A 25,962-nucleotide genomic window follows, 5' to 3' on the forward strand; every position below is an offset into this window, starting at 1 on the left:
GTTTAGGATCCTAACTTTAGTAACCAAATCTCAGCTTCAACTTCATTGTGAAATGGGAATAACACCTGTCTTCCCAGGGGTTTTGTAAGATTTACTGATATATTAATAAATTAAAGAGCTTGTGGATCCTCAGATGATTGCAAAACAGTATTACCATTTGCAAATCTAGAATTTTACTATGAATAGATGTATTGTTTTAATAAACTCTGCTTCTCTGTACAGGGTGACTAAAGAAGGCTGGTATCTGTATGCAGACAGTTCAAATGGAAAATTTGGTCATACTGCTGAAATTGTCACTCCAGTCATTTCGGTCACTGGACCCAAATGCAAACTGGTATTTTGGAACCATATGAATGGTGCAACAGTGGGTTCTCTGCAGGTACGGAAACGACATTAGAGTTTTCTGAAATTACTATATGAAAGTCATGCCCTATCATTTAGTTTCATCGAGTGTAGACTGCTGATAAATGATAATGAACAATTATCCACACTTCACTCCCCACAATATGGTGTGACTCAGGGAAGTGTTAGCTGGAGTAAGTTCCTGAAATGGTAACTTTTTACAGCATAGTTGCAGCTTCTGTACAAGTAAAGCTTTGTACAGCATAATCTCTTTTGCGACTAAGATACATTGAGTAGATATCTGAACATCAAAGATCTGTGGATGTGACCAAAGGGTTACAATATGAAACTATCTTTTATTGGGGTTTTTTTTAATTGTCTCATCGGTGTGATTTCCCCTGGAGGTTTCATTCGTATTGTTGCTTAATTTGATTGAAACAAGCCGAACTGAGATTTTACTAGCAGTTAACTATAAAAAAAATGTTTACCCGTACCCCATTCTGCACTCCACTGTAAAAAGGAAAACACTTACGTTTAGTTTACACAAATACCTACCTCATTTAACAGCACATTGGCCCCACTCACCTGAACTAAGAGAATAAAACAGGGAAACAATTCTAGACAGGTTTTATTGCAGCAAGTAAAAATTATTTTTATGGTGTTATAAATAGAACAACAGCCGCATTTCAAAAATCCATAGTAAAAATATTTCGGATAAAATACACAAAGGCCAGATCTCAGCTGGTGTAAACTGGCAAAACTCCACTGACTACTCAAACATTATAAGTACTTTAAAAAGGATGCTGAAAAACTGGACAGAGTTAAGAGAAGATTGAATGATTCATGGTCTGGAAACAGTCCTGCCTCTGAGAGATGTAAGGAACTGTAAGAGATGTATCACCCTATTTAGCTTTTCAAAAGAAAGGTTAAAAGGGGAGTTGATGATGATCTGTAATTACTTACAGAGGGAGAATATACCTGATACTAGAGGGCTCATTATTCTAGCAAATAAAGGTATTACAAGATTTGATGGCTGAAAGTTGACATCAGCTATGTTCAAACTTAAAATAAGACTTTTTTAATAGCGAAGATAACTCACCACTAAAAACAAGGGATGTGGTAAATTCTCCATCACCCACAGTCTTTAAACCAAAATTGGCTCTCTTTCTAAAAGGTTTGCTTTAGTTCAGCCACAAGCTATTGGGATGGATACAGGAATCACCAGGTGAAATTCCAAGGTCTGGGTTAAGTAGAAGGTCAGACTCATATTGGTCCCTTCTGGCCTTAAAAATATATTATGAATCTGTCTGTGATTCAAAAATATTGGAACTAACTAATCCTGGAGCTTTCATTTAACTGTTTTGGTACCAATCAAAAGCTCTTTTCCGGTGCCTTGTTTGGGAATAAATTGGAAAAGCTTTCCTCACTAGTATTCCAAGGTCTGGTATCAGATAAAAAATTGTGGTCAAAGTCTGAATTAAGTACTCTCCCGCTTACAATATGCACATCTATCCAGTAGAAACAATAAAAACAGTTGCATAATTTAATTGCCAAAAAACTGCATTTTGTATCTGCAAAGCAAGATGGCCGAACTTTCTCAGCTTTCTACTTTATTGTTATTAGCTGCTGGATGTAGGTGTAACTTACTAGGACAAAGAAACAGATAAGGGAGACAAGCTGGAAGCTTAAATCAGGCATTCTCAGTGTAATGAGGATTCAGAACTGGTCATATATCCCCCTAAAAGGCCTTCATCCTGCAAAGTACTGAATATTCCAGGCCTGATCTAGCAAAATATTTAAGCATGCGTGTAACTTTAAGCATATGAATAGGCACATTGATCTCAGTAGTAGTATTCACATTCTTAATGTTATGTATGTATTTAAATACTTTGTTAGATGGGGCAGGAGTTTTCAACATATGGCAGGATTATGCCCGCAGCCACTATTAATGCATGCTAGCGAGTTTTGTTTTGATTTCTGAGGTACATCTGAATCAATGAGGCCCGGAGCCTACCTTTTCCTTATGACCTCTCTTTCCACTGCCTCACTTTTTGTTCTCCTTGTCACTTTCCTATATGTAGTTTAGGATCCAACATTCACACAAACCCACATATACATAATTCTGTCTTACCTAATCCTCCATCTTGCTTTTCTCCTAGACAGAGGGAAGAACACACGGGGAGCAGTAGAAGCATTAACATTCCTGATCCCTTAAGTTAGTGGAGCCGAGATGAGCCAGAACCAAAGTCCTCTCAAATCAAAGATCCAAACCCCTCTCAAATTTTGGGGACATTCATATTTGGATCCAGTCTTGGCATCTCAGGCCCTTCTTGTAGGACAGGGTTTGGGGAGACTGTACCCCCCAGAATTGCATGTGGAGGGGAACCTCAGTGCATGGATTCTCATCTCCTGCACAAAAGGGGGGCTCAGACATGTCCGTGGTACCACCCTGCTTTGCCTCACACCCTGCTGAGGCCTCACCATTCATCCAGCAATCTACATAGCACGGAGAGAGCTGGATGCACTAGGGAAAGTGAGTGGGTGTGTGTGTTGGGTGGGGAGAGGGAGGGGCGGGGAATGCCATAGAGAACATAAGCCAGTCTCTACTGATCCCATAGAAAAGGAAAATCAGCCTGAAGCAGAATTATTTTTTCTGTATGACCCACTTCACAGGGGAATTCCCATCTATGCAATGAATGAATGCCAGGATGCAGAGGGGTGGCAGCATTGCAGCTGTGGAAGCACAGGGCCACTGTGAAGATTAAATCTGATCCAAAGCCAATTGAAGTCCTTGGCAACGCTCCAGTTGACATCAGTGGGTGCAGGATAAGACCCTTGGCCCTGGCTTCTTAGTTATCCCCCAAGAACCACACGGATCCCAGGGGATCAACAGAGTTTCAAGGCAGGTCCACAGACGTTTTTGCTGGTGGTGGGGGAAAATCCTGTTTCTTCCCAATGCGCACTCCCTCTTTCCCCCCGCTCCACACACACAGTGTTACTATGTGAAGGAAACTCTGTAAGAACAAACTCAGTTTTCTTCTCCTTGAACTCCCCATCCATCGTTCTTGGGCTGCCACCCAATCCTCTGTCAAGGAGGTAGGCCTCGTGTCTTCTGTTCTGTAGTCCTCAGCCATTATAAGGGAAATCATGGGGCTTCTAAGCCTTTTCTACCTGTAACTGAGATATTTTTCTTTTGTGGAAAGGTTAGAAAAAGAGAAAAGTCATGAATGGGTTATGTTGTGTGAATTTTAAACCATGCCACTAAAACCACTGTCAAAATTCAGGCAAATAAAACCACAGAATAATAACAACTGACACTGAGGTGTTGTGATATTAATTTGTTGCTCTATCATCCTCTCTGAGCTAGTATAACGTGAGTATATATTTATTAAGTATTTCTGTCATACTATTCCTTCCCAGGGCTGTCTATATCTCTTAAGATTGAGTCTTTTCAAAGATTAGAAATTTCTCACATTTTAAAAAAATAAAATAGATATGCTTGGATTTTAATCAGTCATAAAATATGCAAATGTAAGAAAAAAAGAAGAAACATCCAAGTCAAATTGTGCTTTTTGAGAAGATCATAGTTATTCTCACATTAGATAACAATGAAAACATGTAGATGTATTATAATGTACATTTCTGTTTTCTCCATTATTTTTTCCTATATCTGTAAGCCATTATTGATGGAGGATATTTGTAGATGTTTTCCTTTCTTGTCACTCCTTATGCTTGGAAAATAATATCCCCATCCTCTGTTTAAAAAAAACCCAAACTTCTGAAACCCCGTATGTTCTGTGAAGCATCTCACCATGCACCACTGTGTCTGCCTTGTGTTTTAATGTATTGCACTCTTCCCTCTTGTGTCTCTAGACTGAAAGTTCTTCAGGGCGAGGACCCTGTTATTCATTTGGCACAGCTTACCTGTTGTACAGCATCACATACACTTCTGGGACTACATAAATTTTCAAAAATGCCAGTTTTTCATTAAAGTGAAAAACATCTAGGTCATCCTAGATCTCAAAAATAGAATTACACTGTGAGGGGAAGATGATAAATCCTTGAGAGGAGAGGCAGTTCTGGAAACAGGGGATGTGATGTAGTTTTGTCAGTACTGACTGGAGAGACAGCTTGACACGCTCCATCTACCTGATATTGTCAGCTTAGTTCAATTCAGATGCTCAAGAAGTCAGAGAGAAGCACATTTAGGAATGCTGGCTCATGTGGAGAAGTGTCTCCCCAATTCAGTGACTATTCACTGAGGCAAGACATTAGGAGGATATTTTGTGCACCTGCCATTGTCCAAACAGATCAAGTTCTTTGGATTGAGAGGACAAGTTTATTTATGGATAAATGGGATGTTCCCTGTGTAGCTGGGACACCAAAACACTCCTAGAACTACAATGGAATAATCTAATAGACGTATTTCAGAGTGGTAGCCGTGTTAGTCTGTATCAGCAAAAATAACGAGGAGTCCTTGTGGCACCTTAGAGACTAGCTAATTTATTTGGGCATAAACCAAGCCACTGAATTTGTTAGTCTCTAAGGTGCCACAAGGACTCCTCATTATTTTTGCTGATACAGACTAACATGGCTACCACTCTGAAATACGTCTATTAGATTATTCCATTGTAGTTCTAGGAGTGTTTTAGTGTCCCAACTACACAGGAAACATCCCATTTATCCATAAATAAACTTGTCCTCCCATATGAACTCTTAGACCTTTTATTATTCTTGCCATTAAGATTATTTTCTTTATTGCATTCATGGGTCCTGAACTTATTGGCTGCTGAGCATCTCTTGTTTGGGGCTGAGTGCTCTCCACTCCTATTCAAGTCAATGGCAACAAAAAGCACTGAACTCAGCGTGCACACAGGACCTGCTCAGAACCTGTAGCATCAGGCTTACATACTAGTAGGTCACAATCATGATTATTTTCCACTGATTGTTTTGAAGTGTGGGATAGGGGTTAATTTAAGGGCAAAATCTGACTGACATGACTATATTTATATTAATGAGTTGAGAAAGATTTCATGTGACCTGGAATTCACAATTTCTCTTCCAGGTACTCAGTAAAATTGGTGATGTAACGTCTGTCCTTTGGGTTCAAAGTGGCTACCAAGGTGCTCAGTGGAACAGAGCAGAAGTGTTCTTAGGAATTCACTCTGATTTTCAGGTTTGTGCTTCTATTTCATGTCCCCCATTAAGTCAATTCTAGATTACATTTTAGCTTAATCATTCCCATTTTCACCCTACACACTTTGTAGCTCTTCAGTTCACGTTGGTCTTCTGAATATTAAGAACAAAATCCTCTCCCAGGTCCCCAGACCAAGTATCTCAGCAGGACACTAGTGAAATCTATGAGGGAGGGAAGAGAGGTAACCTAGCCCCTGGAACATCTCTGTCGCTGCTACTCCAGTCTACTGAGTGGAGGCCCTAATGGCACGATAACCCCCTGCATACCTTTTCTTAGGTGGAAGGATCCATGTAGCTGCAGAACTTCTCCTAGCCTGAACCTCACTTGTGTGACAGCTTCCCCAAATTCTTTGTCAGGTGGGGCACTGCCAGGGCTGGGGATAGGGTCCTAGGTCCCACCCCTGTGTCTCCACACAAACACACACCCACCCTCCCTCCTAGGGGTCAGTGTCAAGCACCACACTTAACAATTGAACAACAATTTTAGCTAAACCAGTCAAAGCCAGAAGTAGACTCATCATAGGATCTCTGGCAGGTGTTATACAGACTCCCTTGCCCTAATACAGCATACAACACATTCCCACCCCCAACTCCTAGTGCTACACCCACCGACCCCTGTGCCCCACAGCAATGCCCATCCCCCTTGGGTCAGTTCAACATATCCATGCGTTCTGATACTGGCCTGGGTTGTGAGCTCAAGCTGGTGGGTTCTGCTGTGTGGTCTCAGGTGCCTTTTTAGCTCCAGTCTATGCATCTGTCTCTCTTCCCCAGCTCAGCACTGCTGCTCTTTAGCTCTTTCTTTGTTCTCTGTCCAAACCTTCCTGGGCTTGTCCCACACCCCCATCTGTTCATTGGCTCAAACCCTCCCAGGGTGTCCTTGTTTTGGAGTGGCACCTCCCCACCAGCCAATCAGGTTTTCACAGCGTAGTAGGGAGGGGAGAAAGGAAGGGCAGGGTTGGAAAGGTTGGATTTAGATGTGGAGCTCAGAGGGGTGGAGAGTAGGATGAGGAGCTGTGAGGTGGGAAGAGATGGGACAGGCAGAAGGGTTTGGGAGGTACATGGACAGAAGGGTCTGGGCCCATTTGTCAGGTGGGAGTTATCAGGGTTAGGTAAGGGGTCACCGCTCCCAGCCACACACCTCTGCACAAACGCCAACACACTCTTCTTGAGGGTCAGTATTAACCCCTGGAACAAGCACCATGCTTAACAAGAGAACTACAGTTTTATCTAACCAAGGTAAAGCCAGGAGTAGACTTGGGTCGGAATTCTAGCAGGGGTTTACAGACTCCCTTGCTCTTGATACACAATAAAAGCATAAGAACAGCCATACTGGGTGAGAGCAATTGTCCATCCAGCCCCATATCCTGTCTTCCAACAGTGGCCAATGCCAGATACTTCAGGGGTAATGAACAGAACAGGTAATCATCATGTGATCCATCCCATGTTCTCCATTCCCAGCTTCTGACAACAGAGGCTAGGGACACCATCCCTGCCCATCCTGGCTAATAGCCATTGATGGACCTATTCTCCATGAATTTATCTAGTTCTTTTTTTTGAACCCTGGACTTTACAACATCCTCTGGCAAAGAGTTCCACAGGTTGACTGTGTATTGTGTGAAGAAATACTTCCTTTTGTTTTAATCCTGCTGCATATTAATACACAGTACATAAACCCTCCTACACCTGGCTAGGCACACACAGACTCTTTGCTCCATGTCAGTTCAACCCTCTGCCCCGCCACAGCCCGTTGGGTCCGTCCAACCTATCTGAGTACTCTGATGCTGGTGTGCGCTGTGAGCTCAAACAGACAGGTCTTGCTTTGTGGTCTCAGCTGTCCTGTCCGCTCCAGGCTGTGTGTCTGTAAGATTCCCCTTTTTGCAAGCATCAGTGCAGCAGCAGCAGCAGCAGCAGGCTTTCCTCCAAGCACCTCCGAGTTCAGACTCCGCACCCGTGCACTCTGGTGTCTCTGCCTCCGCTCAGTGCTTCTGCCACTGCAAGCACTGCTCTTTCTTTGTTGTCTCTCCAAATCTTCCTGGGTTTGTCCCCCATCTGGTCATTAGCTCAAACTCTCCCTGGTGGTCCATACTTCATCCTATGACCTCGTTTTGGAGTTGCACTCCTCAGCCAATCAGGTTTGTGCAGAATAGTGGGGAGAGCAAAAGGGTGGGAAAAAAGGAAGGGGAAGAGGATCATTCTACCCAGTCCTATCCCTGTCTTTCCCTTGTGTAGCAGAACTGTGCTGATTCCACTCCAGAAGGGTCTTCTGTACTCATGGAAGGATTTTGTCCCAAGTGATGTTAATTAATATCTGTGCAGCACTTTTGCAGATATAGCACCATACCATATAAATGGTAAACCTAAGCATCCATGCATTTGGGTTGTGACTGATTCTTATTCATATGTTTATTTAAAGATCTGTCTAAAACATCTGATTTTACACTCTTCAGAATACAAACATAAAAAACCTTCAACACAATTGAAGTCACTGAGAAGTTTGCAACTGATTTCAAGGGGAACAGGATCAGCCCCTTGCTTTCTAACTGTACACTTAATGTATTTTTCTTTTTTGCCCTTTGTTATTGTAGGATTGTGGCTCCTCCAATATCTACAACATCAACCTTTGAGGCATAAACCAGCACTGATTCATGTTTATGCAGCTTATATTTACATCAGTAAGAACTGAGAGCAATATCTAGAACTAAACATTTAGAAGACTTGGGCAACTTGCAGGAAGCATAGATACATCATGTTTTGTGTACCACACATGGCATGTTTCAAGCTTTTATACTTTCCCCTCAATATTTCACTGACATTTCTCTTTGTTAGATTATTTTCAGGGCAAAACGTGGTGTCAGTTATGTGGGAGATGTGGCAGTGGATGATATTTCCTTTGAAGGTTGTTCCCCTTTGCTGATCCCAGACAGACCCTGCACTTCTGAAGAATTCACATGTGCCAATAAGTATTGCATCCCAAAGGATAATCTGTGTGATTTTGTGAATGACTGCGCTGATAACTCAGATGAGAACCCTAACATTTGCAGTAAGTCTGGTAGTTCCTTACTCTAATGATCAGAAGTAACTGTGCCTGCTGTGAATTGTCAATGCAGCAACGCTATTGGCAGTTCATCAACTAATTGAGGTTAATAATGTAAGTATATTCCTTGGATCGGTGGGTTTTTTCTCTGTTTAATTTGAAAGCATGTCTTGCAAAATAAAATTTGCTGCTCACGAATTTTTCCCAACTTAAATTAATTGAGAGAACCACTCTGCCTTTTAAAATAAACAGAACCAAATCATTGATTTCCACATGAAAAAATAAAAGCAAAAAACATGTCAAGCAAAATACATCTGGGATCTTAGGAACCTTGCTTACTTTGATGTTTCAGGAATTGCCAAGTCTCTTAGCTCTTTCATGAATACCAGACAACTTTAGTTTTCAGCAGAAATCAACAAACAGTATCTTCAGTCTAGAATTCAAAAACAGCACTTCATATCAAAAGTGTACTTCTCTAGAGGATTGGATCACACTATACTCTATATCAGTATTGCTGGCAGCCTCTTTTGTCAATAAAATCTTGGTAAATTCAGGCAAATCTGTATTGTTTGGTACACTACAACCAGTTGTTTCTGTAAATGTTATGAACACAGCTCATCAAAAATTAGATTATGACAAAGAAGGGATCATTCAGTAAACATCAGGTCAGTTTCTCAGTTAGAGGAAATCAGTGTAATGCCGTTTAAAATAATTTGAGCTGTGCAGATTTATATCAGCTGAGGATTTGATCCACTGTTTCTGGTTTCTGCACTGACAAACATTTTCCTTGGTTTCCATGAATGGTGATATCAGTGTAGACATACTGGGACTGATTCTGATTTCACACAGCTGTAAACCAGGAGTAGAGTAGATAGAAATTAAAATTTTCAATCTCGTGGAAAATTCTAAGTTCCACATTTGTTTTCATTCTGAATTCAGATAAGTCAAAATATCAATATTTTTTGTAGAATGGAAAGTTCTAAAATATTTGTTTCAGAACAAACAATATTTTGGTTTGCAAATGTCACTTAATTTCAGTATTTTCAATTAAAATTAAATGTTTCAACATTCCCAAATTGAAATGTTTTGTTTAATTTGTTGAACCAAATCAAAGCATTTTGTTACAGCTTAAATACCATTGAACTGCTGCAGTGCCTCCTGGTGGTTATAGTTCAGTGCCTCATGTCCTCATTCTTTGTGTGGGTCAGGCTCCCCTGTGAGACTGCATTTCCCATGATGCATTATGATAGTTCAGCCAGATGGGAAACAGTGGTTCATCATGGGAAAAGTGATCCATCTGGGGAGCCCATTCCATAGAGGAGAGTGGGGACATGAGGCACCTAAGCTACAACTCCCATGAGGCACCAAGGCACCGCAGGCAGACCCAGGTTAATGCTGAACTGATCCAAAACCAAACACTTCAATTCAGTTTGAAAAAGTTAAATGGTTAGATTTTGGTTGGCCCAACCTGAAACTAAGTATTTTGTTTTGATTTTCCTGACAGAAAAGTTGAAACATTTTGGCAAAATTGAAATATTCCTGCAGAAAATTTCTTTTGTGGAAAGCACATTGTCTATCAAAACAAACAGATCCGAGACACTTGGATGGAACATTCCTAATTTACTCTAAAAAGAAGGAATTCCAATAAAGTCACTGGATGTAAACACTGGAATGGCCCAAATTGAAAGAGCAGGGCCAGAATCAGCCCTAAAGTTTCTATAGCAGTGTTCATTAGACATATGGCCCTATTCCATGCAACTGTTAAATATGTAGAACAAGCTTATGATCCCTTTCCATTGGTTTAGTAACACCTTATTCAAAGAGACATTCAATAAGGGTCTCAGAGTCTGACCCATAGTATCACCATAAAACACAGACTTGGCAAAATGGTCAACTTAACTTAGCTTTACAATTTCTTGTCATTGTACTTTGCAACATATATGTTGCCTGAACAATGTATGTGGTGTTTTGTTTTTTTTAAGTGGTTTTTTTCTTGAATTTAATAGGTGCTAGAGCGTACTAGTGTTTCCTTCCGTTTTCTGATACTTTTTCAATGAAAAAATTAGAGAACAGCTAGCTATAATTTGCCAACAAGAGAACAATGGACAGAAATGTCTCCTGTGTGTTCCCCTGTCCCCTGAGGACATTATTTCTGTGACATATTCTAATGTGACTTGCTCTGGTAACAGTGGCTCCAAGCCTCCTTTTCACATCCTCTTCTCTTCACAGCACTGAATGTTAACAGATGAAATTCTTAGAGACTGGAGCTAGAATCTGGAGACTTCAGTTGTTTTTCATGAAATCATCTTTAAAAAAATGCTTTTAAAAATACATAAACTGCAGCCACCTCACTCGTTAAAATCTTGATCACTAAAGTGAACAGCAGATGTGTGCTTCATAGTTTAATTTTCCTTCAAACTAACTGAAGGACCAAGTAGTCAAATCTAATCTTCAGTGTGCAATAAATTGTTGATCAGCTCGCTTCTGCTCTCAATAAATTTCTGTAACTCCATAACTTTTAATAGTCCCTTCTTATATTTTAAAATTTGGTTACCAGATCAAAGACATAAGCTTACCAACTACAGGTTAATCAGTACTGCACAAACAGGATGAGACAATGTCTAAAAACATTTATTGAAGACAGCATTCACCTTTGTGAATACGGTGAAAAGTCAGTTGAAATGGCATATAAAAGTTGTGGCTTGTGTCCTGAGTCTTTATCTTACCTTGGATGATGATAACAAATAAAGATTAGTCTGTTTTTTCAAGGCAAATTTCCCAAAAGAAAAGAACAGAAAAGATGTACCTATATTTCTAATTCTGTGTACTCATTTAAACGGTACAAAATAAGTTATGCATTTGGTTGACTCCATTTCCATTCTAGAGACAGAAATATAAATCAAACCCTAATATTGCTGACTGCTCAAATTTACAGTCTAATAGGTTTTCGTATGGGGGAAAAAATTGGCAGTGAATTTGATAGCAGTGAAAGTGGGGCCTTTATAGCTTGGGTTTGAGCCTACCCATAAGGGATATAAGGTAGGCAGATGCTATACAGTCTTCCCCACAAACTTGTCTCTGTGAATGTTAACATGATTTCCTGTGCAATCCCAGTTTCGACTCACAATGGAGACTGCCAAGCATGGTAGATTAGTGGTTTTGTGCTGAAGAAAAGTATCCACGAGGCTATATGCTGAGATCACAAAACTCATTTTGACTCATTCTTTCAGATCACCAGAAGTATCAGATTAGTACATGCTTATGCATTCTGCAATTTATCCTCAAGATTTCGCATCTCTCAGTTCATGGTGAAACTCTTGTTCTGTGTAAACCGGATTTAGGTGGTCATTCTGTCAGTAATACTTGGGACTGATGGTTTTGGATTGGCTGTTGATGTGGCTTGGCAAAAGAAAATTCTCATAAATATGAAACATAAACTTAAGTAAAAAGAAAAGCAATCCAGATATTTGACTTTGATATTGCTTTTTCTGTAAATATTTATGGTTACAAAAGATGTTGGTGCCCATTACCATTACAATACTTAGTTTTATGGTATGTATATCCTATTCAAACCTTCTCATGGACAATAACAAGGGTTTTCTTTTCATGTCATAATCCAGGCTTGACCTAAGGATGACCTTTCTTCAACTGTGAGCTTTTTTCTAGTTTTATGTAATGGTAAAGTCTATCCTAATTTACCCCAGAAAAGTACTGTTTCCATTTTTTTTCATTCTGTAGTCTGCCTCATAACAGAGAGCCATTAAAGGATACCGCCCTCCCGCTCCCACCCACGACTGTTTGTCACAATTGTTCATTCTGTGGAGCCACCAGAGAAGGATCCCTTTACCAAATGCTAAGCTGCAAATGACTGTTTGAAAAAGACTGCCCCAGAAGTCTTAGGTCTGTGCTGGCTTCTGTGGAGCCCTTAGAGGAGGAAAGTCAGCAGGGTTCAAGTGTAGAAAACCAGAAATTGGTAGTGCTCACCAAGGATGGGAGTGGGGGCAGGAAGCCTGAAGGGTATGCTGATTCAGCACATCTGTTTAGTAGCTTTCAGTAATGGGCTTTTATGGATCCCTGGCCATAACTCTAGATACCACTGCCTCCCCTGAATGCAGAGAGCCAGACTGCTTCAGAAATTTGTGATTTTACACCTTTCTGCTCCAGACTGGGGGAATCTGGCCCATAATCTCTGCAAAATCCATGATGACCCAAACCATTAACAGAGCAATATTGCAAGGCAATACCCACAAAGACAGTTAATGTAACAGTGCTGTAAAAGATGATGCTTCTGAGACACTATTGCTAGTATGTTGTTCAGTATGTGAATCCGTCTTGTGGATAAAGGATTTACTTTTGTACAGAGGTGTGTCTTGTCATAAAGGGAGTTTTTGTTTACAACACTTTACAGAGGATGGATTTTTAACTTTGGATATTTGTGCTGGAAAGCAGATCAGGTACTACAAGTGTTACCGGGCAGACTAAGGCTACTCTGAGGACAGTCAGCTCTTTCAAATATCTGGGATTTATCCCTGCAGATTGCTGCTGAAAGAATGATCAGGGCACAGCTTTTATCAGGCATCTAATATGTTAAGCACTGGTCATTCTATAGCTGATTAAATTTGTCACAGCTATTGTTCTTCAAATATTGTAATATGTTGGAGTGTATCATTAGTACTGCTTTGTTAGTGTAATTACACAGGAGTATAATAACCACAGAATGATGTCATCACAGCAGAATATATTGCAGCATTATTACAACAGTGTTAGGAAACTGCAGGCATCTTTATTGTACACTGAGGCTTACTGTGCACCAGAGGGGATCTCTGAACCAGCTCTGAATAAGCTGATGTGGAAGTGCCTACAGGAAGTGGGCTAAAAGCAGGATACATGTTTACTGTATGCATATCCTTCTGAAAGAGACTCAGAAGGGCAGCAGTGTTTTTCTGAGCCCAGAGGCTGTACAAGTGCCACTGGAGGGGCTGCACAGCCACCCTCTGACCTGCCTTTGGAGTTGGGTGAAATGAATTCCATTTCTATTCTCTCCCACAGTGAATTCCCTACCAAATCCTGGTAACTTGGTGTCCCACTGTGTTTGTAGGAATGAATTTCACCCTAAGAAAACAATACTTCTGTCAATTTAGTAAATGAATTGTTAGGGCCCAGATTGCACCTGGCTCTTTGTCCAGGAGGGAAATAAAACCCCCACCCCTGTGAAGTGTCCCCACAAATTAGTTCAGAGCCTGGGGAGGAGAGCAGGGCTTAGAACCTGGTACCACCCTCCCAACATGAAACGTGGGTGGAGAGGCCCAGGAAGCAGGTGGAACCTTGGCTATAAGTTTCCTGGGTAAGGGTGCAGTTTTGGGAAGAGAAGATCTGCACATCTTGTCTGATAAAGAGAGACCTTATTGCTCATAAGTAAAGTAGTTTTGTGAAAAGGAATATGGCAGTATCACTAAGCAGTTCAACTGTAATCTGAGTTTTTAGTTTTCTACTCCATTTTTACTAGAATAATGACCCATTTCAAATTGCTTCATTTTATATATATATATATGCTTCGGGGCCTTTATTATATATATAATACCTATATATATATAATAAAGGCCCCGAAGCTTTAATTTACATTGAAATGCTGGCAAAACAATCATCATAGAGCATCAGTTTGCCAACTGAAATTCTCCAAAGCATCTTGCTCGTTACTTTTGCCAGCTAACAATATACTTCAGAATTAAGTTTTCATTTCCCCAGTTGTAAGATTGAAATTGTAATTTTTCAGAAATTCTCAGACTAGAAAGGGACATTAGCTTAGAAATAGGTTAGCTTTTGCTCTATTTAATTACCTCTTTTGATACAGATGTTTCATGTAGGTCATGTGGGGCCAATATAATTTTGATCACATACATAACATTCCTAATATAAAATAGTTTATTTCCTAATTATTCAACTGTTGTCAAACTGATTAACTAGCTAATTCGCTAGCCCTGTTCCGTTACTCCAGAAGCAACAGGTTGGCTTTGTCTTTATATCTCTTGGTTCACAGTTCAACATAGAGGTACTTGCTAAAGGGGATTTTACATATAATATGTGCAGCATTAGTTGGTATATTAAATATCAGTATAGTTTCAGGTCCTGATTCAGAAAAACATGCTTCTATATGAAAGAAGCTTGAGCATGTACATAAGTGCTTTACTAAAGAGAGATGGATTTAGCAAGTGTGGGAGTCTTAAAACTCAATGAAATGAACAGGGACAGACATAGTGGCTGCAGTAGCCTTATGAATTTTGTTGGCCAGTTACTCATAACTCAAAGTTATTATTATGTTTTGAATGACTATGTGCTAATCCTTTTAGCACAACATAGACTTTTTAGTTGTTATTATTATTAGTCTACACTATATTCACAAACAAAAATTGTCAGGAAAATAAACACATTTTGCTTGAATTTTCATTGATAATTTTTGAATTTTCCTTGCTTCTTTTTCACAGACAGTTACATTTCCAGTAGAGAAATTTTGGGAGTGTTTGGCCATGTTGTTTTGGGGCAAGCCCGTCTCTAGGGCTTGAAGAATTGTTGGCCTCTCTCCTGAGACTTCTAAACAGATGGCACTTAAATACAGCTACCTTTTAGATGTTGAACTTTATCATACCTCTGAAAAGGCTCAGGTTCTGTTTGTACTTTAAGAGAAGGCTTTTGGGAGTTCTTCTTTTGTCAAACCAAATGAGCCATCCTGATTTAAGAATTTAGCTTCAAAATATGTTCTTTCCAGCAACAACAAGAGGAATTATTTGTGGCTTAATCCAAACCCTACTGAAGTAAATACAAAAATGACCATTAACTTTAGTGAGCTTTGGTTCAGGTTTGTAATTATCAGCAAATTATAAGAAAATCTAACTAAAACTCTTAGAATATTGTAATTCTGTCAACATAAATTTATAAGAATATCTGACTTAAAATGTTGATCAATTTAGCACTTTACAAAAATCTAAGTACTTGAAACTTGTGAAACAACTGTACAGGAAGTATCAAACATGCATTTTATACATATAAATATAATCAGACTTTGGCAGCTTTATGTATAGACATAAAATAATGTTCAGTTATAAGCATCTCGATTTGCATATTGCCCATTAAAATGTGTGTGTTAATTCTTACTGAGAGCAAATGGTTAGAGAAAATAAGCTAGAATTAAAGGACAGAGGCTGTTTGGTAATCAGAAATCCTTTTAAAATTATCTAATTATCAGCCGTCTTTTTATGATAGTATACCAACCACTTGTCTATTAAAAAGACTTATTAATAAAACAAGTCCATGTTTTTGTCTTTGTGAGGATGTAGATAAATCACTTGTTTGTCTATTTGGTTATAAGCTGGTTCTTTGGATCTACCCATATTTTTACACAGTATATTTTATTTTTCTCAGGTACATCCATGGGGCACTGTGATTTTGAATTTGATCTTTGTGCCTGGGAGCAGGATCAGAATGATGACTTTGATTGGAATCTAAGAACTGGCAGCATCCTGAAATCTGGCCCTGGACCAGCTGCTGATCATACCTTGCAAGGGCCATCTGGTCATTACATCTTCATAAAGAGCTCATTCCCTCAGTTGCCGGAGCAGAAGGCCAGGATTTTCAGTCCCAAGCTAAGCAGAAGGAGCAAAAACTGCAAGGTATGTCAAAGCATAATACTGGGAGGTCTGAGCTTGATTTGTAGAATGCTACAAAGTAATAATCACTAATGTGACAGATAATCAGTAACATGTTTCTGAAAACTGGAGTGTTCTACAGACATTATGATCCTGATCCTGTGTTGACCTTGAAACCAATTACCAAACAAACATTTTGTTTCTTACAGTGCAGAATATCAAAGAAGAGTGACTTCTGTTGATAAATTAAGTACTCTGGCAAATTTGGAAGTAGTCAGTAGTAGAAGCAGATATTGTCTATTCAGTGGGTGTTTTAGAAAAAGCTTATGTAACAAAAGCACTGAAAACCCTGCATATATCTGCTTTGTGCTTTAATGGAGAAATTGAATAGAAGTACATTAACAACTGGATACAAGGGAGTGTAACTGGAAATGGACAAATACATGATAAGATTCTTCTCACTGATCTGTCAGAAACTAGGGAAGAGTAAAGTTTTATTTGTTGAAGTGCTACAGCACATTTTTGTCATTGGTCCCAAAGAGAGCCTGGTAGACATTTGGAAAAAATGGACTGAAAGGCTGTCTAGTTTCAGTGCATCCTCTGCCTTCTTTGCTAAACTGCTGTTTTGTATCTTCTTAACCCAGTGGCTTAAAACAGATATGCCTGTGGCTCCTGCAGTCACAGTACACTAGAAAGGGATTTCTGGAATTTTGGGGGGGAAATGTTTTTATAGTATTACTTGCTCTATTTATATACTGTATTTTTCCCACTCATTTACTCCTGTTTTCTACAATTTATAAGGTTTTACAATGTGCAGATAAATGGGGTTGTCACATGACTGATTAACATAGCCTATTAAAAGAGGGTTATTAAAGCATTCTTGCTAACCTAATTGGTAATGCATGCATAACACATCCACTTACCTATTTAAATAATAAACCCTACACCCGAATCAAACATAAATATTGCCAACTCTATGTATTTTCACTAGAAAAAATAATTTTGTTTACCATTGTCTTTCCTTCTTCCTCCTCCAGTATTTAACTCCTGCCTTCTTTCATGCACCCAAACTTGCACACATGAGCATGCATGCATGAAACTACTGGAGGAATAAGGATTTGAGGCCTTTGTAAGAAATATTTTTATGAGACATTCAAAGGAGGAGGCAATGGAAGTTTGAAGGCACAGCTGGGAAGGGGTTTCCAGGCATAGAGGGTGGTGTTGAAGAAGGCCAAGATAAAAGACAGGAGATTAAGGGGTAAAGTTAATTTAGCATTTTGGGTGGAGTAAAGACAAGATGAAAGATAAAAGGAGATGTGGGCAGAGGTAAGAGAAGCCTAAGTTGTGTACAGCCCTGAAAGTTAGGGGAAGGAATCTAGTGAATCTTGAGTTTAAAAGCGAGCATTCAGGAAATATAATTTCAATTCATAAATGCAAGATAGAGTAAATCACTGTTAGCATGTAAATATCTACCCAGCTTACTAGTAGAAGTGTCAGCCTTTTCAGTTTATCCATTTACATGTACACCTGCTCAGCAGTTCTTTGCTGTTCTGATCTCAAGACAACCACCCCTCCTCCCCCCATCACCTTGAAGTATCTCCACTACTAATTATATGGCTGAAATTCTTAATCCATCCTCATACAGGAACTTGAGTTCCAGTCCCTTGATCGAAGACAATACCAGTGCCTGCCTGGTTGCACAAATTTTATCTTTTTTTTTTTCATTTTAACCTGTAAAAGAGGGTGTTTCATTTTTATATTGGAATTTTGCTGTGATTCATTCTGTTTTGCTGATTTATACCAATACAGCTACTTTATCTTAGTTTGATTCCATATAGAAACTAGACATGTCAGGAGAGTAACTATCAGAAATCTTCTTGATGCTGACAATTTAAATTTGATTTTTAAAGAGCCTTTGATTTGAGCTGATTGAGATCCTCTGAGTGTACAGATGCAGAGCTACTCTTTGGATTAGACTGCCTCAGTTCCAAACACATTTCTAAATAGATTTACTGAATTTTCAAATGGAACCTCAGCTCAAACTTTAACCCCTTACTCAGGTAGTTCATGTAGAAAAAGAGAAGTAATAGTGATTTGGGGAATTTACTTTTAACAGTTTTGGTTGGTTTGATGTTTTCCAGATCACTTTATTTCACTTTCTCTATCTTGTCAAATCCCAAACCCTTTATAGATAAGAAATTCAGGAAATGTTAAACAAAAATTATTAGATTTTATTATACTAATACAACATGAGTAAATCAGTTTGTCAATAGAGAAAAAATAAACTAACCATTAAACATTTAACTTGGAAATTCTGGGCCATGAACTTATGTTTTCAAATCAGTTTCCTAACAGCCTTCTGAAAAAAGATATATTGAAAAAAAATCTTCCCCCATATTGGAAGATGTCTCTGTCTAAATCCTCTTTCATTATGCTCTCAGACTCATAGTCCCACTCCTTTTAACATCTATGTGTAAACAATAAAATATGCTTTGAAGAAATATAGAATAACTAATGATAAATGGTCCATTGTATGAATATTGATTTCTACTGTATATTAAGTGCCAAAAGAATGGAGGAGGGTCACAGCAGGCAACAATTAGCTTTTTCATGAATAAATGTGTTTATCAGGTATTTGGAAATGCCTTTAATCTTTAGGCAGAAGACCTTTTTCCTATTTTGAAACAGTCAAAACCAGGTTTGACACTTTTCAAGCACTTTTTTGAACATCTCTGCAGTTTTGAAGTTTCCTTTTATACAAGTTCTTCAAGAGAACTCAGGTTTGAATCATATTGGCATGCACACATGGCTGGCTGGCTTTGTAAACTGTAGCCAACTGTATTTTGATGCTCAAAAGTGCTGGTGAGCATCAGTGGCTGAGAGGCAAAGTAGACATGGAATGGAATAAAGAATATAATGAAATAAGGATGATAAAATCTTGTGTTTCACAGGGTACATTGATTGCTTGCAGGGATCAGGAGGGTTCTCTCTCATGCACAGAATTGCATATTTAGCTACATATATATTACGGTGGGAATGGGGATACCATTTACAGTTGATGCTACCGCGAGATTCAGATTCCAATCTCAGTTGACCAGTGTATTCATCTGATATACAAAATCTTATGTTCCACAAAAAATACCTGTTTCAAGGCCCAGGACTGCACCAGTGTAGATACATTTTCTTGTTTCTTAGCAATGAAGATGAGTCGACATTCCTTGGAGTCGGTGCAGAAGCTACTTAAGTATACACATTAGAGCCATAGCAAAACTCCCATTGACTTCAATGCACTCACCATTTCAACTACAGAAGATATGCAAATTGCTAAATGTAAGAGGAGGCAGAAGGCAAGGGGAAAAAAAAGTGTGGTTAAAAGGCAAGATATAGTTGAGCCAAAACAGTATCCTTCAAAAAGTAGAAAGTGATACTAATAGAAAGGAACACAACTTTATGATAGGTATTCTATGTAATCGGTCATTAAAATCAGTTGGTCTATGGAGAACTGAAGGATAGTGAGAGTTGAGTCTACATTTTGTCAAGTGCCAAGATGATCCCATAAATTATAGACCATCAAGTTTTACTTCAGTACCAGGATATTAGTTGAAAATATCGAACTCATAGTTGTAATTTATTTTAAGGAGTCTTTGATAAATCCATCACAAGAGCCTGTTAAGGAGACTAAGTAGTCTTGGAGTGAGAGGTAAAATTCTGTCATGGACTAGAATCTGGTTGAAAGAGAACAAAGTATAAGAATAAATGCTTCACAGGCGATAAAGAACCCTTCACTGTGGTTCTTCCTTGTACTTTATCTACTGTTATCCTACTTGAGCACAGTCATCATGTTCAATATTCTGTTTGTCGCTTTTTACTTATGAGTCCTTCTATTTTCCCTACTGTCTCTTGGTAGAGGCTCACTCTGAAGCAATCATACTAGGGTAGGAAAGAGCTCTGTGCAGGTGAGGCACTTCAGAGTCCAGCAACAACACCATAATTAGCCTGAGAAGAGTCACACTTGAGTGATTCAAGATACTCCGCATATGCTAACGGACATTGTTTATACATTGCTCCCTGCCTCTGCTGTGTCATCAGTTTTCAGAGTTTTAAATTTAAATGTGAAATTTGCTCAGAAGCAGTCTATCAGCAGCTCTATAAGGCCTGAAATGTTGGCTTCCAAAATAGCTTTCATTAGTTTACTGAAGGAATAGTTCTACAGATTACTATTAATGATATTTTTCCTTGTGTTTAATTAAAACCCTGGATAATGAATGATTTACCAATTTTGATGCTCTTCTGAGAACTGAGGATGCTTCTGTAGTGAAAATTTGGGATAATTATAATGACAGAGTATACATAATTTTCTCTACTGAGTATTTAATGTCATTACTCTTGGTTGCAGATATTATTTTATTACCATATGCATGGTGTGAACATTGGATCATTAACCATATATCAGGTGACAGCATCAAACCAAGACAAAATCCTACTCCACCTAACTGGAAACCAGGGAAACTTCTGGCAGAGAAAACTGGTGCTTCTGGATACAGATGAGGACTTTCAGATTACCTTTGAAGGGCAAGTTGGGAAAGGCTACAGGGGCGACATAGCACTTGATGACATCACATTCACCAAGGAATGTTTGCCATCACCTGACTTATCAGCAGAACCCACAGCACCGCCTTCAACAGGTATTAAATAGACTTCCCAGAATCTGATGCTGTGAAATTGCTCAGAGTAGCAAACAAGCCTTGCTTTGATTTTTCTGTTTGGGTTTTTTTAATGGTCAGAAATGAATATAATTTGATGTAGCTCTTTAGTATGTTGACTAAAGTATTGCGTAGAAGAGCTGTTTGGAAAAGTAAATCACTGATCCTGAATCTGCATGACATACTCATCTTGAGCAGGACAAACTCACAGGAGTGGTCCCATTTAAGTCAGCAGGGCTATTCACTTGAAAAATCAAGTGTGAAAGGACAAAGAGTGCAAGGGGCTTGCTTCCCTAGACCCATATGCAAAGAGTGGGCAGAATGCCAATGGGGAGTATAGGTACAGCTCCCTGCTAGCACCTCCCTGGTACATGTGAGACAAGAGGAAGAGGCCAAACCCCACTTCCTGCACACTTGCCAGAAGAACTGTTGCAAGGGTGACAGAGCTGCTACTCCACCATATGCTCCCACTGTAATTAGTGTGCCACCAATCAACACGCAGCTTCCAGCATGAACTGAAATTTAAGTCAGACACTAACCCTTAATTTTCATCAATTTTGATTGAGAGTGATTCATAGCCCGTGTGTCAGGAAAAGCTCTTCCTGTTTTTTAGACAGCTTTTGGCAGCTAAGCTCTCAGATGCAATCTATGAATATGCAGCTCTCATTGGGATTTCTGCCATGGCTTGAGGGCGGTATAGGACTCTCAGGATTTTGTATCTTTTGAAGGGAAGGCGTTTATAATGGGTTTCCATTGAATTGGGAGCCTGTTATTTTCCTAAATCTGTTTTCAGAAAGCCTTGTTGAGACAGTGAATTGGGATACAATAAGCTGTAATTCTTATTTTATTGATCTTTTGTTTCACATTTGTTCTTTCCATAAGCATAGTAGTTATCATCAAATTATATAACTACTTGAAAATTATGACAAACAGTTTAAAACAGTCTAGGCTTGGCTGTTGCAGAAACTCTATACTTTTCCTAGAGAATGGTATTTTTCTAATGGTTGATGGTTTGGATTCGCTTTCCTCTTTCTTCTCTTTGGGGTGAGGAAACATTTTTCTTTCTAAAAGGCCCTGTGATTCTGATCTTCAGCATAATATCCATACTAGAGCTGGTCAGAATTCTCTAGATTAAATGAAATATCAAAATATCCTGTTTTGCTGAGACATATTGGTTTCAATGAAGTTTTCATCGGGGTTTGGGGGTGAGACAGGAGACACTCTGTAGCCTGAGGGTGAGAGCATTAGCCTGGGATTCTGCCTGTGTCAGAGCAGAGAGTTTCATCCTATATCACTCTGACTCCAAGACAGCAGGGACGTGAACCTTGGTCTCCCAGATCTCAGCCAGTGCCCTAGCCAGACACGAACACACTCTTGCTTCCTGAATCAAAAAGCTCAGATTTCAAGCTAAAAACTACTGACAATTTGGTTTTTACAAAAATGGTCAAAATATTTTGATTGTGTTCCAATGGAAAATGAAAGCGATTTTGAAATCTCAAATGTTGCTGCAAAACAGAACTGTCATCCTCCAGTCATCTCTAATTTGTATCTCTCTTACTGTCCCCTTCCCTATATATATATAGTTCATGCTAACTGCCATGGGTTCTGTGGACACAATGACAGAGTGGCTAGCATTATCAATGACTGAGATTGGTTGCAATGAGATAGTAATTGCCATTGGGTACAGAAAGATGGTAGTTGACATTTGCCATTACTCCATAGGGTTCACTGAAATCATATGACCTCTGATGCAACATCAACAACAAATTAATTGGAACAAAAGATGTAAAATGTAGTTGTTTCTGTTAAACTGGATTGGACCATTAACAACCATTAGGAAAGTTCTTTGTTTCTCTTCATGAAGGTATTCTATTCCGTTTACCTACACAATCATTTTGAAAATTACAGATGGCACGTGTACAAAAATTCTGTTACTTTCTATCTCCCCAGGCTGAGACAGAACTGGTCAAAATTCTCCAACATTTTTGATTGTGCAAGTAATTTTTTAATTTAAACTTTGATTGGGTGGGGAAACAAACACAACTCAGACATATTTACAGAAATTATTTTAACATTTTTCATCCATATCTAGGCTGCAATAACTTCTACAAAGCAACTATACACAAAAAGATGAGATATTAGGGCCAGCGTGTGGAACAAAATGACTCCTGTCAGTTAGGGGCTGAGGGTGAGCCGTTGGAAGCTATGGCATCAACCTGCCACTTGACTGCCTGGTGACAGGAGGAAATCTTAAATCACAATGACACTATGGTCCCTTGCTTAAAGGCCCATCCTAATTGTCACTCAGTTGTGGAGATTCTGCTACCCACACCAGGAAGTCTGGGGAGATGCCTCCTCCTCCTCCTCCCCCAGTGTCACTTCCCAGTGCTCCCATGACCACTCCTGGTGGTAGCAGGCAGGTCATGGACTCTGCACCGGGGAGAGGTAGATTGGGTTTTCTGGTAAAGTTAATAGAGTGGAATTTTGGGGAGAGATTTTTCCTGGTTCTACCTTAGACTTCTTGTGTGTGAACTTTGATATTTACTTAATCTCTTTTGTCTCTGTTCCCAATCAATAAAATTAAGGTATTGTGTTAAGAGTATTGAGTAAAAGAAAGTTAAGAAAGAGTATTGTGTTAAGAGTATTGTGAGGAGTCCATTAATTTGTTTGAGGTGCACAGACACTACACTGATCAATACCATGGAAAAGCCTATAGAAACACAGAAACTCACTATGTGGCTGCTGCTAAAGGATGGTTTTCGTCTTCAGAATTTAATTTACCACACTTTAGGCACTGAGTCAAGCTGGGCTTGAAACTCCATCTTGCACAGGTCAGAATTTGTCCCAGGGTGTGCAATGCTTTCAAAATATATCCTTAATACCTCATCAAATCCTTACAATCCATGCCATTCACTGCTCACTTCAGTCACAGCCCAGACTCCGTGGCCTTCATTACAGACAAGATCAATACTTGAAAAGTAAAAAACCTGATACTAGTTTGGCCCCAAGAAGTGCACTTGCTGAGGTTTCTAATTCTGTACTCTCTGGTGTTTCTGGACCTGCTGCATTTACAGTAGATGCGAGTCCCTGTGGCAACATTTGAAACTTTAAAAACTTTGCTTTTGATGGTGAAAGGCTGTTCAAAAATACTTCTATCAAACAAAAGTTATTAAAGCCTAAGAAAAAGCCATGAGGGACCCATTCCTTTGTATGATATATCCAGGATGTAATGGGTACAACTTCAGATGTTCACAGCAATTTCAAAGTAACAGTATGGGGTGTAAGGATTCATCTTAGCTGACATTATGTTTAGAGTTTATGTAAATATATTTGCGTTTTCTCACCTACAGAATTTCCATTTATCCTGATCAGAGATTTAAACTCTGATTTCCAAAGGTCCCAGGCTAGACCTGCTATTAAGCCATGCTTTTTGCTGCATTATGGACAGTTATGGGGATGGAATTAGTTGTAGGGATTTGGACCCATTGATACCCGTTGATGCTGGGCAGAGGGAAACAAAGCAGCACCTGAAACTGTGCAATTGGGATAAACCAAGACTGAGGCATTTAGTCTTGTTTCCATAAGTTTAATTTTATAAAGACCATGGTGCGTTGTCTGTGTATGCAAAGAATGCATTGCAGGCCCCAGGACTGTCTGGCCTCCAAATGCACATGGAGGATGCCATTTGATAGAACAGGAGGAAAGTTGCTCCACCTCGGAGACTGCTAACAGAAACAGGGCGACTGAGAAAGACAATCACAGGCGTCATCACTCCTGACGCTGCATGGACCAGCTGCAAAGCAGTACACCCCAAGAGGAGGGGCTGGTGATAGACCCACTAAGGGGCAATAGAACCCCATAGACCAAGCTCATAGAGCTGACTCCAGAAAGACTGTCTGAAAAGCAGGCCACCTTTGCCTTTTTTTTTTCCTCCCAATTCCTCTCTCTCATAAGGGAAAGAACCTCTCTTTTGTCTGTTTGTTTGAGAACGCTTCATGTGCTGCAAACTGGAGTGGGAGGGAGGACAGTATAGATGACAGGCAAGGGGGTGGAGGGGGCCCCTGTTCCCCACATGTCAATACCTGGAGACAGATAGTTACAGCGGCTAATTTTAAAAGAGAACAGAGGTATAATTCTATAACAAGGTACTAGTCTTCTAAGTATTTAAACTCTGTATTTCCCGTTGCTGTTTCTCTCCTTGGTAAATATGCAGTAATATTTAAAGGATGGAGGAGAGAGTTTGACAACTCAAAAAAAAAAAAAGTCATTTTGAAAGCATTGTCATGGACTGCTGATTAACTGCCTGTCCGCATGGCGCTGCTTAGCAACCATCCCAGATTGGCAAGTCACTGAGAGCTGCTTAGAGTGTTGAGGCTCAGAAACAATCAAGCCTCATTTCAGGGCACTGCTTATCACCTCTTCACTGTATGAATAATGATGGCTATTGTAGTATCTGGAGCTGTTCACACTCTACAATGGTAGCCTGTGTAGGAAGGCAACACTACTTACTCCTTCCACTGTGGCTTTCTTTGCTGTGGGCTGGATTTGAAATGTACAGTCTGCCTTGGGTAAGGGGCAGCACATAGCTGCAGCACTTCTGGAGCAGCCCTGGAAAAGGACTGTGACTCCCCTGCTCTGCCTTTGCTCTGGAGCGTTCGTCCCCTTTTCTGAAGTAGCCTACTCCCCACTATGTGCCTGGCCAGTTCAAGAGGAGACTGGGGGGAGTTGAGCTAAGGTTCTTCCCGTAGTTCATCCCTCTCTGCCCTTTTGCTCACAGGGAGACTATCCAGTGCGTGGTGAGTGCGCCCCATTGCACTCCTAAATCCAAGTCAATATACTCACCCTTCTTAGCATGGTAAGGATCTGATGTATCTGATGAAGTGAGCTGTAGCTCACGAAAGCTCATGCTCAAATAAACTGGTTAGTCTCTAAGGTGCCACAAGTACTCCTTTTCTTTTTGCATCTATTAATTGTTATTATTATTATTTATTTGTGTTACCGTAGTGCCTAGGCACCCTAGTCATAGACCAGGACCCCATTGTGCTAG

General features: G+C 39.6%; 1 protein-coding gene across 1 annotated transcript in view; it reads left to right on the top strand.

The window, feature by feature from the left end:
* Window positions 1-25,962, top strand: part of MALRD1 (MAM and LDL receptor class A domain containing 1) — a 513,316-nt gene that overhangs the window by 321,787 nt on the left and 165,567 nt on the right. The window contains exons 22-26 of the mRNA XM_077808757.1: window positions 223-379; window positions 5,408-5,518; window positions 8,365-8,578; window positions 15,989-16,236; window positions 20,609-20,897. Coding sequence (XP_077664883.1) covers window positions 223-379; window positions 5,408-5,518; window positions 8,365-8,578; window positions 15,989-16,236; window positions 20,609-20,897 — 1,019 coding nt within the window. The remainder of the gene's footprint in view (window positions 1-222; window positions 380-5,407; window positions 5,519-8,364; window positions 8,579-15,988; window positions 16,237-20,608; window positions 20,898-25,962) is intronic.

Source organism: Eretmochelys imbricata, chromosome 2, assembly GCF_965152235.1.
Source record: "Eretmochelys imbricata isolate rEreImb1 chromosome 2, rEreImb1.hap1, whole genome shotgun sequence".
NCBI classification, from domain to species: domain Eukaryota; kingdom Metazoa; phylum Chordata; order Testudines; family Cheloniidae; genus Eretmochelys; species Eretmochelys imbricata.